A 15,466-nucleotide genomic window follows, 5' to 3' on the forward strand; every position below is an offset into this window, starting at 1 on the left:
AATTCCCAGCCAACATGACTTGCCAACACACAGAAAGTCTGTGAGAGAACTGGGAACGGAACCCAGATTTCTAGTGCCGTAACACCAGGCTAATCTTCCTTGCCATACTGCCTTTTGCCTTAAAGGTAATGACTGCTATTTTTGTACCTTCTCAGGAACAGGCTGTTTCAGGTGAGGATGCTGGGGCATTCACCTTGCTGAAAGTGACACAAAGACAACCAATTCCATATGCTTCCCACTCTGTGTTAAGCTTGCATCCAGAATTAGAGAGCAAGAAACCCAGAACTCTACTCAGTAACACCTTACTAAGACAAAAGTCCCACTGACTTCAGTGAGAATTTTGCCTGGAGAAGCAGTGCTGAATAGATCCTTTATAGTCTAATTTATTTTGTGATTGTTAATGATAATAGTATTAATAATACTGTTTGCAAATCACCCATGCATTTTTGATGATTTATGTCTATTTCCAATAAATCAATTCCTAAGCAACACATCAGATTTTGACATTTAACAAGAACATATATGGAGTTCCATAATCGTTGGCAACTTTTACACTATGTTAGCAATGTAATATATTGAATAATGCAAAGATTCCTTATCTTGCAAAACTTTTTTAAAAGCTCTACTGTCTCAGTCTGGCCAGCCCTCTAAGGTGACAAGTCTAGCCTATGACTTAGCAGTTAACAACCCCAAGCTGATAGTGATCTGGACTCCATTACAATTAGTGATCCCAGCTGTGGAAGGGCCAGGGAGACTACCTGAAGAAGGGAGAGAACAGACACAGGAGGAGGTCCAGGAGAAAGGGGAGTTCTTGTTCTCTGGGAAGGGCCTGGTGAAGACAGACTGAGCAGGGCCCTGGAGACAGAACTAGTCCTTGTGGTGGAGCTGGAAAAGGAGAAAGGTCTAGGGAGGCAGCCTTGTGGGTTGGTGTTCCAGGGTAGGAACAAAGAACTAGGAGTACCTTGGGAGAAGCTTTAGAGCCAGAGGAGAGGCTGTATTATCCATAAGCTATTAGGACGTGGAGGTAAGAAGTGGCCCAGGGAAACAGATCTAAAGGAAAGAACCTAGTTGCTCAACAAAAGGCCACTGGGCTGGAAACCACAGTGGAGGAGTGGGAAGAAATTGGGGTTCCCCTACTAGCTGGGAAAAGGATGTAAAAACTCCATCACAAGGACTACTGAGTCCAGAGTGGGGCTCAGGATTGAGCCCAGATGATGGATTTAGGAGTAGCCCTAGTGGGTTGAAAGGATCTCTTGTTGGGATGTGTGAACTTCTAGCTGGCCTTCTGTTACTCCAGAAGATATCTGGACTAAATGTGACTTAGAGGGCAAGTTGTGGACCAAAATGGTGGTCAACAGGGGCTGTTAGAGGCAAAGATTCCTGTGGTGGCATGCTAAGGCAGTGAGTAGAACTGTTTACAAAGATCTATTAAAGGGAGAGTTCTTTTGAATTTCACGGGTGCAGTGAACTATCCACTACTGCCATTATAGCAGATCTGCTTTTTCTGTAATAGCATTGACTGTGCTCCTCAACCTTCACCACTCTTTCCATTAGAGAGCTGAGATGGTTATGATGCTCTGTGCTAAGTAGCTACTGAGTGACCAGCCCCTTACCCCCTTCTCACAAATAGTATTTGCCAGTGTATTTGGGGTTATGTTACCATCTGGTTTAGCATAGGGGTTGAATGTCTGACTTTGACATTTTACATTGTAGTTTGCAATGTTGGAGCTGAGAGAGACAAGGTTGGAGAGGTAATATCTTTCCTTGGATGAATTTCTGTTGGTGAAAGAGACAAGCTTTTAAGCTACACAGAACTCTCCTTCACGTCTGGGAAAGGTATTCTGAGAATATGTCTATACTGCAATGTAAACCCAGGATTTAGTTGAACTTGAGTTAGCAGTCTTTGGGTTTGTTAACCTAAGGACTGAGCATCTACATTTATCTGTAAACCCAGGTTAGGAATTGTTGAACCCCGAGTCCCAAACTGGGCCTCGCTACACTGTATTATGCAGGCCCAAATCCAGCCACACACATCCCAGACTTCCTAGTGCCCTCCCAAAATATGGCCACTTTAGCTTTGTTCATGGTGCAGTGTGGGAAAGCTTGACTGTCCAGAGGACAAAGTTGGTTTGTGAGGTTGTGGAATACTTTTGGCAGATTCCCAGAATCTGAGTCTAGAGGGGCTAAGTCCACACTGCAAAGCAATAGGCCTTGAATCCTGGGTCCCAGTTTGACTCAGGTTCTGACCCTCCTCTCGCACAGGATCATAAGACCTTGAATCCTACCCCTGGGTTAGCACAATTTGTGTGTAGACAGAAGGCAGCTTAAGCTTGAGGCAGAGTTCAAACCCTGGGTTTACAATGCAGTGTAGAATAGACATACCCAGAGTGTCACAGCTAAAAACAAGGTGGAACAGATTGTTTAGCATATGTAGTTAACACACATTCTAAGGGACCACTCAAGGTGAAGTGGTCCTTTAACACCTCTTCACTCATAGGAGAAAAGAAAGGGGGGAGGTTAGTGGGTTATAGATTATTGTAATAAACCAGGAATAGGCAACCTATGCCATGCGTGCCAAAGGCGGCACACGAGCTGATTTTCAGTAGCACTCACACTGCCCGGGCCTTGGCCACCGGTCCGGGGGGCTCTGCATTTTAATTTAATTGAAGCTTCTTAAACATTTTAAAAACCTTACTTACTTTACATACAAGAATTTAGTTATATATTATAGACTTATAGAAAGAGACCTTCTAAAAACGTTAAAATGTATTACTGGCACACGAAACCTTACATTAGAGTGAATAAATGAAGACTCGGCACATCACTTCTGAAAGGTTGCCGACCCCTGTAATAAACCATAAATCCAGTGCCTTTATTAAGACCATGATTTTTAGTGTCTAGCAGAGTTTATATTCATAGAATATCAGGGTTGGAAGGGACCTCAGGAGGTCATCTAGTCCAACCCCCTGCTCAAAGTAGGACCAATCCCCAGACGTAAGCTCCCAGGCTTATCTTCTAAAGGTCTTGTGCAGGTTTCCTTTGAGGACAAGGAGTGAGAGGTCAGCTACAGAGTGATCATTTTGTGAAAAGTGTTCGCCCAAGGGTGATATGGTGTTTCTTCTCTCCCCACTCTTTCCCCCCCCCCCATGTGAGTTCATTCAAGAGTTGTCATGAACACACAGCTAAGGGTAGCATAAAATCCCTCCTTTACTTGTAGAGGGTTAAGAAGTTCAAATAACCTGGTTGACACCTGACCAAAAGGACCAATAAGGGAAGAAGATACTTTCAAATCTGAGGGGGAAGGTTTTTGTTTTGGCTCTCTTTGTTGTTCTCTCTGGGATGGAGAGGGACCAGGACAGGAAAAATACATCTCCTAAAGCCATATCTGAAATAAGATTACAAATTGTAAGTAATAGCAATGAAATGCATTAGGTTATCTTTTGTTTTAGCTTGTGAATTTTCCCTATGCTAAGAGGGAGGTTTATTCCTGTTTTTTGTAACTTTAAAGTTTTGCCTAGAGGGGAAATCTTTGTGTTTTAACTCTTACTACCCTGTAAAATTATCTTCCATCCTGATTTTACAGAGGTGCTTCTTTTACTTTTTCTTTATAATAAAGTTCTGTTTTTAAGAACCTGATGGGTTTTTAATGTCCTAAAAACCCAAAGGTCTGGTCTGTGCTCACCTTGTTTACCTATTTGGGTGGTATATTATTCTCCAGCCTCCCCAGGAAAGGGGTTGAGGGGACTTGTGAGGGGGGGGATACTTTGGGGAAAACAGGAACTCAAAGTGGTTCTTTTCCTGAATCTTTGTCTAACTCACTTGGTGGTGGCAGCATACCGTCCAAGGACAAGGAATAATTTGTGCCTTGGGGAAGTTTTTAACCTAAGCTGGTAGAAATAAGCTTGGGGGGTCTTTCATGCAGGTCCCCACATCTGTACCCTGGAGCTCAGAGTGGGGAGGGAACCCTGACATGAGTGTAGTGAGGTTGGGACATTGGTGCACAGGATGAGGTATACCATATGTTGTGATGGGCATGTGGAGGACCTGTGGATCTTGAAAGGTGTGTTTGGCGGGGGGGGGGGGGCGTGGTATTGGTCATCGTAGCAGTGGAGATATGTCTGCTGGTTTTGCATCTATTCTGTCAGGGTCTGGGGTGCCCAGGTCTGTGGGAAGCTTGCTTCTGATGATGAGATTGGGGGGAGTTATTTGAAGGACACAAGAGGGGGTCCAGGAAAGATTTCTTTCAGGATGTAGTTCCCATTGAGTATGGATTGTAATTGTGTAATGATACCCTGTATGGGTTCCAGTGTGGGGATGTAGGTGACAACTAGGTGTGGATGGTCAGAGGTGGTTTTTTCCTGTATTGGATTAGGTTTCCTTGTGGTACTTGGATGTCTCATTTCATGATGCAATCTACTTTGGTGGAGAGTTTTTGTTTGCCAAAAGTGGTTTTAAGTGTGTTGTGTTGTTGTGTGTATCCCAGACTTTCTCCTCAGAGCATATTCTGTGGTATCTGATGAGTGCCTGGCTGTAGATAAGTTTTGGGTAGTTACTGGATCCGTGAAGGTAACTGTGGTAATCTGTGAGTTTCTTGTACATAGTTGTCTGCAGGGTTCCATAGCTGAAGCTGATTGTGGTGTCCAATTACTCAATAGTAAGTGTGGGCAGGGCAAAGCTGATCTCCAAGGCAAATGGAGAACATCTGCTTCTCTTTCTGGGGTGAGTCTGCCATCCTACAGGGTACAATCTCTTTGTAAGAATACTGTTACTGTTTGCCTGGTCACTGGGATTCTCCCACACCCAGGGCCGGTGCAACCATTTAGGCGACCTCGGCGGTTGCCTAGGGCACCAGGATTTGGGGGGGGCGCCATTTTCTTTGACAGCGACCACGGCGGCCAGATCTTTGGCTGCCCTGGTCACCGCTAGTATTTAGGCAGAGGGAGCTGGGGCAGTGGAGCATGGGCAGGGCCGCCTGCAGCAAGGGGGGTGGGGTGGCACACGGGAACTCCCCGTCCCAGCTCACCCCCTGCCCTGCCTCCTCCCCGAGCACACCGTGGCTGCTTCACTTCTCCCGCCTCCCAGGCTTACGGCGCCTAAGCTGATTGCCTGGGAGGCGGGAGAAGTGAAGCAGCGAGGAGGTGGAGCAGGGGTGAGCTGGGGCGGGGGGGTTCCTGAGTGTGGGAGGTGAGGAGCTGCCACAGGGGGGCGTGTCTCAGGGTGGAGGGGGGAGCTGCCGGGTGGGGAGGGCACGTCAGGGTGAAGGGTGGGGAGCTGCCGTGGGGGGGGGGGCACGTCAGGGTGGAGGGGGGAGCGCCTCAGGGCAGACGGGGGAGCTGCCGCGGGGGGAGGGGGGGCGCCTCAGGATGGGGGCTTGGAGACCGGGGGAGGGGGGTGCAAGGTGGAAGTTTCGCCTAGGGCGCTAAACATCCTTCCACCGGCCCTGCCCACACCAAGTACTTCACTCACTGAGGAGCAGGTTTCTGTGTCTAGACTTTATTTTAGTTAGCCTGGCTATTTAACTTTCTTCTCTTTTTCCTTTTATTTTAATTTAGTCTATAGAGAATGAGCCAAGCAGATGAAGCAAGTAGGAAAAAAAGTTTTTTTGGGGGGTTTTTTTGCCCTACAGTTTGAGTCACATTCACCCACCTAGCTGCAGAAGGTACAAATTGCACTAGTGAGGCACAGGCTACACTGGGGATTTATGCCCAGATCCTCAAAGGTATTTAGGCACTTTACTGCCAGTGGGAGTAAGGTGCCTAAATACCTTTTGAGGATCTGGACTTTACTCTAAGGAAGAGAAGGTTGTATTTGCTTCTGTTCCTTGGGGAGTCCTCAGCACAGAGGTAGTTTTAGCCTCTGAGCCTCAATAAAGTCCTTCCAATGAAAGCTAAGGTGTGAAAGGGATATGCTAAACTGGTGGATCCAACGTAGCCACATCCCTTCCCAGGCCCATTCCGTCCACTTCTTGGGCTACTTTAGCTCCAAGCAGAGTCCTCAGCAGAGGTGAGGCTCTGATTGCTTTCTGCCACAACCACCTTCCCCAGGATAGACTTTCTAAGGGCCCTGAGCATGGTTTCTGCTATCAAAAGTTTGTATACACAGAACCAGATTCACCCCAAATTTACATAAACTATTGCTACGATGGCCCAATACACTTCTTTCTTACTATTAAAGCTGGTCAAAATTGGGGGTGGAGAAAGGGGAGGGATATAACAAAAGATTCTTTGGGGGAAAATGAAACTTTCATATTGAAAATTAAACCATATTTTAAACATAGCAATGCTTGGCTTTGTTTAAAAATATTTCACTTCAATTTTAGGTTTTCCCCCACTTTTAAAAAAACTGGAGAAAGTATTTGTTTGTTTCACTTGTTATGCTCCCTCTTTTTATAAATATTTGCACTGCCCCCCCCCCCTCCGATCCAGTGGGAGGGTGAAAGGAAAAATTAGGTTTAGGTTTTTCTCCACTTTCTTTTACTCCTTTTTTATTATACATTGAAAACAAATTAAATACTTATTTTTAGCTTTTCCAGTGGAGAAGGAAAAAAGTGAGGAAAAATGGGTATTTTCCTGCTATTTTAAAAGAAATTTTCAATCTTCTCATTCCTTTTGAAATTTTTTCAAACAAAATGTTTAATCAAATCAAAATTTTCTACAGAAAATCTTTTCAAGTGAAACCCCACTTTTATTTATTTATTTATTTTTTTGCTGCTGAAAATACTTTGAGCCGTTCTAGATGTACTTATTTGATAACACAAATGGAGATAATGATGCTTATCCATGTCACATCTGTGTTGTGAGGCTTTGGGGAATCATTTAGTTGTTAGAAAAGGTAGAATCTGAGCTCTGCTCCCAACGAACTGATTACGCTGTCATTTTGGGCAAGACATTTCACCCCTTTGAGCTTCCATTTCTCAATCAGTAAAATGGGAATAATGAGATTTAGTGTCTTTCAACTGAGAATCTCAAAGGAAGCTAATACACGTATGAAGTATTATTTATTAATTCATTAATGTTGATGATAATCTTTGAGATCATCAGATGGAAAGCATTAGAGAAGAGCAAGTAGTATTATTTCTGATTGCAACTCAGAGCCAGCACTCTTCCAGATTCTCCTCCCACAGGACTCCTTTGAGCTACTTACACTGGCACAAGGTTTGCACTGAGCGTAGTTTCAGGGCTGTTCTATAGACAGAATTCTGAATGTCATTTAGAGCTTCTGTAAAGGAAAACAAATATACATTAACTAGCACAAGAGAATCTATGGTATGAAGGGAAGGGATGGTGAAACGCTTAAGAGAACATGAAAGGAGTCTTCAAAGACCTGACCTCTGAGACCAGGGTTTCTCAAACTGTCCAGCTCTCACCTGATCCCAGTCTGGACTCAATTACAATTAGTGAGTAAAAACTGACTAAGGACACAGGATTTATCCCAAGAACTTCAGTGAGATAGTCAAGGGGAAGCATTAAAACTGAAAAATTGTTTGATTCTAAGAGGGCCACAGATGTTTGTCTTAACATAAAATTTGCCCAGTGCAAGGAACACTATAGCCCTGCTAGGTGTGAGGGTAACTGAACAGGCTCTTATAGAAACAGCATCTCTGCACTGATAAAGAAAGGGCACTGTTTTTAGAAATATTGTTTCATTATTAACTTGGCAAAAGGTATGCCCAGTGCTCATCCTCACTCTGCACCATAAACAGAGCCAATGCCCAGAGGAGTTAATAGGTTTCTGTTCCAGAACTGTAGGACCCAAGTGTTGTTTTTACAGTATAGCGTACACATGGTACAGAAAAACAGTGCTCTCCTGATGTGAATCTTTCAAAGAGAGACTAGCCTACTAGTTTGATCACTATTTTAGACTCTCTCCATAAATAATGCTAGAGGGACTAGCCTGTCATCACTGGAGTCACAAGACAGGAGGATCCCATTTTGGGGAGGTACTACAGACTGACAGAGCTCACGCTATACTATAGCTGGTCAAAAATGTCCACTGAAATAGTTTTTTTGATAGAAAATAGCTTTACAACAAAATGGAAAAATTTGCAGACTTTAAAAAAAAAAAAAAAAACCCAACAACTTGGCTTCAACAAAAATCTAAAACTTTGAAGGAAAATGGATGAAAACCAAAACAATTTCATTTTTGTAGTCTTTTGCAGGGAAAAACAATTTCTCAACCAGTTGTACTTTATACTGTGAAAACAATGCTTGGGTCTTACATCTGTGGCTCTGTTAGAACCAAACAATTTGTCAGCAATCTCACTGAAGTTCTTGGGTTAAATCCTGTGTCGTTACTACTTCTACTCACTCCGTTCAAGTCAATGGGCATTTGAGTAGGAACTGAGTAAGGGGCTTCATGACTTGAGCTGTTGTTTATACAGTGCCAAAAATATTCCTGGCGCTTTACAGACATACACGTAAACTCTGTATTTAAAAAAAAATGCTTATATACAGTATCTTTAGAAGCTATCAAAGGACTTATTAGCTTGTTCCTTTTTCCTGGTAAGCCATATATATCCCTGCAGTTCAAATAGGAAGCAAATACTTACAGCTGATGAAGGGTGTAGATAAACTGCAAACATGCATAACTGAGTAGAAATAGGTCACAAAACTCTCCACTTGTTTCCTGTGGAAATGGACCAATTTGTGGTTCCTCACATACATGCCAGTCTAATACTAATAGTCAGCACATTATGGACTCTGCTGGTTCTCAGTTGCTTCCTATGGTATACAAGTAAACCTGTTTCTGCTATGTCATCTGTCCAGTCTTGTTTTGTCAGGTTATGTTGCTGCCTGCTGTTTGGAGAAGTTATGCAGCATAATGCACCACATCAAATAATGCAATATGGAAAAAGAGTTTGGTTTTGCTGGCTTGTAGTACTAGTGATTTTTTTTTCTTCATGGGCCTGATTCAAAGCACATTAAAGCCAACTGAAAGATTCCCACTGATTTTAATAGGCTTTGGATCAGGTCCCAAGTCTGATTTACAGAAGGAGAACAAGAAGCATCCTGAGATGAGGGAATTTCATGCTATCATCTGACATTCTCAGGCTCACTTGCAGTGGGCACTGGTAGCCATCTGCTAGTGGTCTGCTTTGGAAACATTTCACCATATTTTTTACTTTTATGTCAATCCTTAACAAACATTAGGTTACTGATTGCTCACATTTGTAGGTTCATCTGTACCAATCAACTAACATTTCCAAAACTAATCTGCAAGGTGTCCAAGTAAAGAAGATATTAGCCCAAGTTACATATCAATCAGAGTTACTATTGATGAGAAGACATTTTACAAGACATAAATTAAATATATAATTTCAAATTGGGGTGAAATTCACCTGTGCAGAGAACCAGCAGGAGGCTTATGCACCACTGAATCCCACATTTGCCCTATATGGACTTCTTTCATGGGACTTAACTGGGGCATAGGCCTTGTGAAGGTCCGGGGCTTAAATGGTCCTTATGTGGTGCTAGACCTTGTGCTGACTCTCTGCACAGGGTGAATTGTACCCAAGACCACTAGGTTTTTAAAAAAACACAACTCGGGAGTCATTAATTTATAGTTGGGAGGGTTTTAGAGCCTGAGACTCAAAACCAACAAGAGGAAAAATAGCACGCAGAGCACCAATATTACAGTAGACTTTCTCTCCATGTTACCTGGCAGTAAATAAGTTATTACTGAACAAAAGGGTTTATTAATACATTGTATTCAGTTTGTGGCTACACCAGACAGCAGAAGCTGGGCTGAGGACCTCCTGAACTTCAATTAGACTAGGTTGGCCAAGATGCTGCTGCTAGCCCTCAATTTTAAAACTCACGAAAATGGCATAGGCCAAGTAATTGATGGTCCTTGATGTAAAACTCTTGCTTTTATAATAGTTTGCTGATTAACTTGCATTAATGAGAGGGGACATAACAGTTTTCAAGTATATATGTTTGTTACAAAGGGAAGGGAGAAACGTTGTTCTTCTTAAACTCTGAGAATAGGACAAGAAGCAATGGGCTTAAATTGCAGCAAGGGCAGTTTAGGCTGGACACTGAGAAAAACTTCCTGACTGTCAGGGTGGTTAAGCACTGGACTAAATTGCCTAGGGAGGTTGTGGAATCTCCATCATTGGAGATTTTTAAGAGCAGGTTAGACAAACACCTGTCAGGAATGGAATAGATAATACTTAGTCCTGCCATGAGTGCAGGGACTGGACTAGATGACCTCTCGAGATCCGTTCCAGTCCTATGATTACAGTGGTTTGTTACATATTTTTGTCCTCCTTGTTTCCTTACACCTCACATCTAATCATCCAGCAGTTTTGCATCTTACTGACGTGAATGGCAGATGAGATAGGAGAACAGATACTATTTTATATATAATACAGGGAATACTGTAAGAACAACACAACCAGGAAATCCTTTTTCCAGGCTGTATGATGTAAAGCAACAGGCTGATCTGCCATAACATTCAATCTTGTCTCCTGCATTATAACAAAAAGATTCTGAAGATGGAACAACTCCAGTTAAGTTCAGTAGTTTGGACACTGGGAAATCTCTTGTGAAATGTGGGAAGCACTTGACAACAGTACTTGCCTTGCTGGTCTGGATCCATAACAGAGAGGCTTATAATAGGCAGATGCCACTGGACTTCCTGTAACCAAACAAACCATGGTATTAAATCCCAGCTCCCAGCCAGGATATGTACAAGCTCTTTAAACTGGACATCATTTAATCTGCATCATTTACTGGGTATATTTACAAGATGAAATTAAATAAAAATTACATAAAACAAGTTTTGCTTTAAAATGGACTCCCTCATGGTGCAGTTCCATGTGCATAACTTCCATTAAATGGAGGACAATGGGCCTGACTTCCCTCTCCCAATCAGTGTGAAACAGGAGTAATTGTAAATTGGTGTGAGAGGAGAATCAGGACCAATGGGAATTTAAATGCAGGTATATGGGATCCTTTGCTATTCAGTGATCCAATGTGCATGTACAACATTACCACCCACTCAAGATTAAATAATACCAGAGAAGAAAGCATGTTTTGAAGTCTGCTAGCCACTTAGTAAGTGCACTTGCTTTAATAATTCGACTTTTTACATTGTTCCAAGTGGACTAAGATTCTTCAACTAAGGTGCTATTATTTCTTTTCAGAGGTGAATATGGAAAGGTAGAATGGAAAACATACATACACCTAACCTCTGTAACCCACCCCTGCTCTGGAAAATAGAAGTACTTATACCATTGAGAACAGTGGAGACTTCAAGCCCTGCTCTCAGCTTACATGTCAGAAATACAATAAATTAAATTCTGTTATTAGCTGCTGTCAAAATTCCTGTGAAGTTTATCTTCTAGTTATGCACTCACCTTTAGCAACACAGGGCACAATGGAACAGTTATGAGGTTCCAAAAGCATTATGTATGGCTCAGTGAAAAATCTTCATGCTCAATTGAACAAGAAATGAGTAACCTAGACAGAGTTGGAAATGGTCTGAAACATTAATAGTAAATATGACATTAAAGCTGAACTTACCCAAACTTGCATCATATTGTATTTTTCCACTCATAGCCATTGACCACTACTTATCAAATAAACATAGTACATATGCCAATTCCACAGCATAGAAATTCAATGACCTATAGTTATTAGTGAGTCTGAAAAATGATGTCTATTATAGATGTATTGATTACCATTTTATTGTGTGAAAGCTGTGACTCTGGGTCCCAATCTTACTCCCATATTAATATTTTAAATAGAGGAACCTACAGTTACTTTTGTTTCTTCATTTATAGACTCTTTCAAAACTCTTGCTTTGAAAGGAATATCACTTTTTAAAAATTCTCCTTATTCCATGACTTTCTTCCTTATTACAGTTTATGGGCCTGATTCTCCATTAGCTCTGATAGCCCCAATTCTCAAAGTATTTAAGCAGGTGTATAAATTTGCTTACTGAAGTCCTCCCAGGATTGGGGCAGAGGTGTATACTGATGTACTAGTGCAGTCCCAGGGAAATCAGTGGGACCCCAGAACAGCAGGGTTCCATGCTAGTGCATCAGGGAATACATTATTAAAGGTGTAGTTACCTAAAGACTGCCTCACTTTTCTTATAAGATGTAGACTTATATAGACGCAGCCTGCTACATGAAATACCTCTTACCTTGTTTTCCCGACAAAGATATACAAAATAAAGCAAGAGGTGACATTGTGTATAAAGGTACATGGGGCAAACTCAGTGTTAACAAAAATGGTAACAGTTCCACTGACTTCAGTGAAGTTATGTAGTGAGTGCAAATCTGTTAAGGCTTGATCCTGCAAAATGTTGAACATTTTAGCCTGATCCATGAAAACATTTATGCATACCCTAAAAGTTAAGTATAGATGTAGTACTGTTGAAATAAATGGGACTATATAGGTGCTTAAAGTGAAACACGTGCTCATGTGTTTTGCTGAGTTGGGCTAGAGTGCTCAGCATCTTGCAGGATTGAGCCCTCCGATATCAAAGGAGTTGCATTCACGTGCATCAGCAATGCATTTGGCTCAAAGCGTTTTAAAGGCATTATTACACCCACACACATTATGAATGTATAAACTTTGGTGTGTTAAAGAGGGAGGTAACTAAATCATGATTGCCTTTAATGGGGACTACTCGTGAGGTGAACAGGATTTGGCCCAAGGTTAATATCTGTTCTATACATAAAGTAAGCAAGATAAAAAGGTAAAAGTAATATTTATCCAGGTAGCAACTAATTGTTGCATTAACACCTCTTAGCAATTTCAGTAGGATCTGATGTACTATACTTAATGCACAGTATAGCAGGTCAGTAACAATAAGTCTAAATGTTTTATTTAATAATTAAATAGGCCTTAACCGAACAAAGTAGTAGTAGTATAAGATAAATCATGAATATGCAGGACAGAACTCCTACAACCTGAGGGACTAATCCTGCAAACACAAGTAACAATAGAAGTGCAAGGTATAAGTAACATTACTCACATAAGTAGTTCCATTGAAGCTAGCAGGAATAGTCACATGCATTAAAGTTACTCATTTGTAAGAGTGTTTGCAGAATCGGGTCTTGCATCATTTTTTTTTTTTTTTTAAAATAGGCTAACTAAGATTCTAGAAGGCAAAGATATCTACAGTAGATCAACAGCCCCAATCCTGCAGTCTTTAGTCAGGCAAAACTGAGTCAGGTGAGATATTCAGGGTGCTCTGTACTTAAATACCCTGAAGAAGCCATAGCAATATAAAACATTTTCTTATATATTTTTTGGGGGGGAGAAGGGAATTATTTTCATGCTGTAATTGTAAATACAATCTCTTCTCAAATACAGTAATGGTTCTTACCTTTCTCTATTACCTACCAAAGGCCTGGAAGTCGCAAGGTATTGTGGAAGCAGTTCAGTAGTTTTATAGTAGTTAAAAGATGATTTCAAGACACAACTATTTTGCTTTTAAATGAATGCTGTTCACGGTAATACACAGGAAAGGCTCAGCTCAAGACATCGTACATTGTCTCAGCAGTCAAAACACAGAAGAGTAATTAATAAATATTCTGAATGATTAAATACAGAACTTCCTTGTTCGTTGTTTCAAAGGGCCATTTTTCTTATACTGCGAGGTAATAGTTCTAGAAGGGGGGAACACAAACAAGCCTCTCCGGCTTGCTGAGAAACATGACGTTACTATGGACACTGGAGGAAGTCATTCTCTCTCAGGCAGGAAGCAGTGTCATGTGACAATCAACTAGTCTGGCAATTCAAACAGGGACAGTAATAAGTCAAACTGGTAATGTAACCCCCTAGGTAAAGCAGTGTTAGTGTAACCAGAAAGCTTACATGTTTACAGTACAACCAAATGGTACAATATGTGCAATGCATGTGCTAAAATTGGCAAGATAAATTCATTTATTTAAAGAAGTTTTAAAATTAAGCTTTTCCAGTTATTCTGACAGGCAGTATATCAGAACTCACATGCTCTACACATTCCCTGCGTAAAGTATATACTGGAAATTATTTATGGCTTAAAAGATACTAAATCTGAGAATATATGAACAAATATCTTACAATGAGGCTGTTACAATATCAGATTTTAACTACCCTCTAATTTAGGCTTAGAAAATTGGTCTGGTCTAAAAATTGGTAGAAATACTCTGAAGGCCAAGAAGAACATAATTACAAAGTTTGAAGAAAATGTGACAAACTGGTTTTCAGTAGAGCTACATGTATTCCCTTAAACCTGTGCCCCCAATGACGCACCCTTGCCCCATGAATCATCTGACTCCTACATGATTTCCCTAAAATACCCAGCAGACTCTTGATTCCAGTATGAACTCTGCCCATGAGACACTTGCCCCCATCAGAAACTTAGGGGTCCCTCACTTGCTGCCTCCATGACACTATTCCCATTTGTGCTGTTCCTTCTGTAAAATACTCAACTCCCATGTCCAAATCCTACCCAACACACAATCTCCCACCTTTCTTTGGGCCACCTGAGCACTCTTCTCATAAGCTCACTTTCCTTTGACCCACAAGACTCCCTCTCCCCATTTGGTCCATCTCAGCTGGCAGAGAACCAAAGAACTTCACTTAGTTTCCTCCCCTGTCAAATGGAGCCTCCATTGGAACAGAAATGAGTTTATTCAAACACTATTTATTTGTTGCAGATAACAGCAAAAATGTTTATCCTGTTTCCAAACTTTGCAGCAAAAGGAAATTAAGAATGCACAATGGCATTTAATTTGTTTTTAAGACTGTCTATTAAAAGATGTAGACTAACAAAAGAAAGGAGTTCCCAATATAAGTGAACAACCAGCTTCCATTGAGTGCATATGAAAAGGTTTACTGCAGCTATCCAACACCCTGATTTGGGCAAGGACTTAAGCACCTGCTTACCTTTCAGCATAAGAGTAATGCCTTTTAAAACTAATGGAATGAATGAAATAATGAATGGAGGAAAAAATGAAAGAAAAGTTGATATTTTTTCTTCCTTTTAAGACGAAGCACTAAGAAGCAAAGAAATGATCTTTTGTGATTAAAGAGAATTCTTTTCCTGACCATAACACTGTTGTCCTGTAACTGAATCGGGGATGTCAAGAACCACAGCTTGGCTGATCACACAGAGTTGACTGTCTCTTACGCCTCCCATTTTATTACTGCTTATATTTTCTAGAGCCAATCCTGAGAGCAAAATGTACTTTTGCTGTGCTGATTAGAGTGTGCTACACAGAATTTACGTTCAGAAAGAAAATGCTTTCAATGGCTGTGTCAAGAAATTAAGGCCAAATCCTGAGGTACTTACCCTGGCAAAACTTTCGTTGACGGTAATGGGAGCTGTGCGTTGGTCCATAAGCAGCAGAGAACACCTCTCAGTAATGTTTCGTTCAAATCTGTTCCCTTTGTAAAGGGAGTGGTCCTGGCACCACTACATTTATCTTATGTAATAAATATGGATGGAATTTTTCCCTTAGTAC

The 15,466-nt window shown here is 41.3% G+C and overlaps 1 protein-coding gene across 4 annotated transcripts in view; it reads right to left on the reverse strand.

Moving 5' to 3' along the window:
• DYTN (dystrotelin) overlaps window positions 1–14,951 on the reverse strand; it is a 60,464-nt gene extending 45,513 nt beyond the window's left edge. The window contains exons 1-3 of one of the 4 annotated variants that reach the window (XM_034786041.1): window positions 13,359–14,951; window positions 10,581–10,638; window positions 7,144–7,218 (exon numbers count right to left, since the gene is read on the reverse strand). In XM_034786041.1, the coding sequence (XP_034641932.1) occupies window positions 7,144–7,218; window positions 10,581–10,599 (94 nt within the window). In that variant the 5' untranslated portion in view covers window positions 10,600–10,638; window positions 13,359–14,951. Of the gene's footprint in view, window positions 1–7,143; window positions 7,219–10,580 lie in introns of all 4 variants that reach the window. The other 3 variants (XM_034786042.1, XM_034786039.1, XM_034786040.1) reach the window with 3 other exon arrangements.
• Window positions 14,952–15,466: the final 515 nt, after the last annotated feature.

Source organism: Trachemys scripta, chromosome 11 (assembly GCF_013100865.1).
Source record: "Trachemys scripta elegans isolate TJP31775 chromosome 11, CAS_Tse_1.0, whole genome shotgun sequence".
Lineage (NCBI taxonomy): Eukaryota > Metazoa > Chordata > Testudines > Emydidae > Trachemys > Trachemys scripta.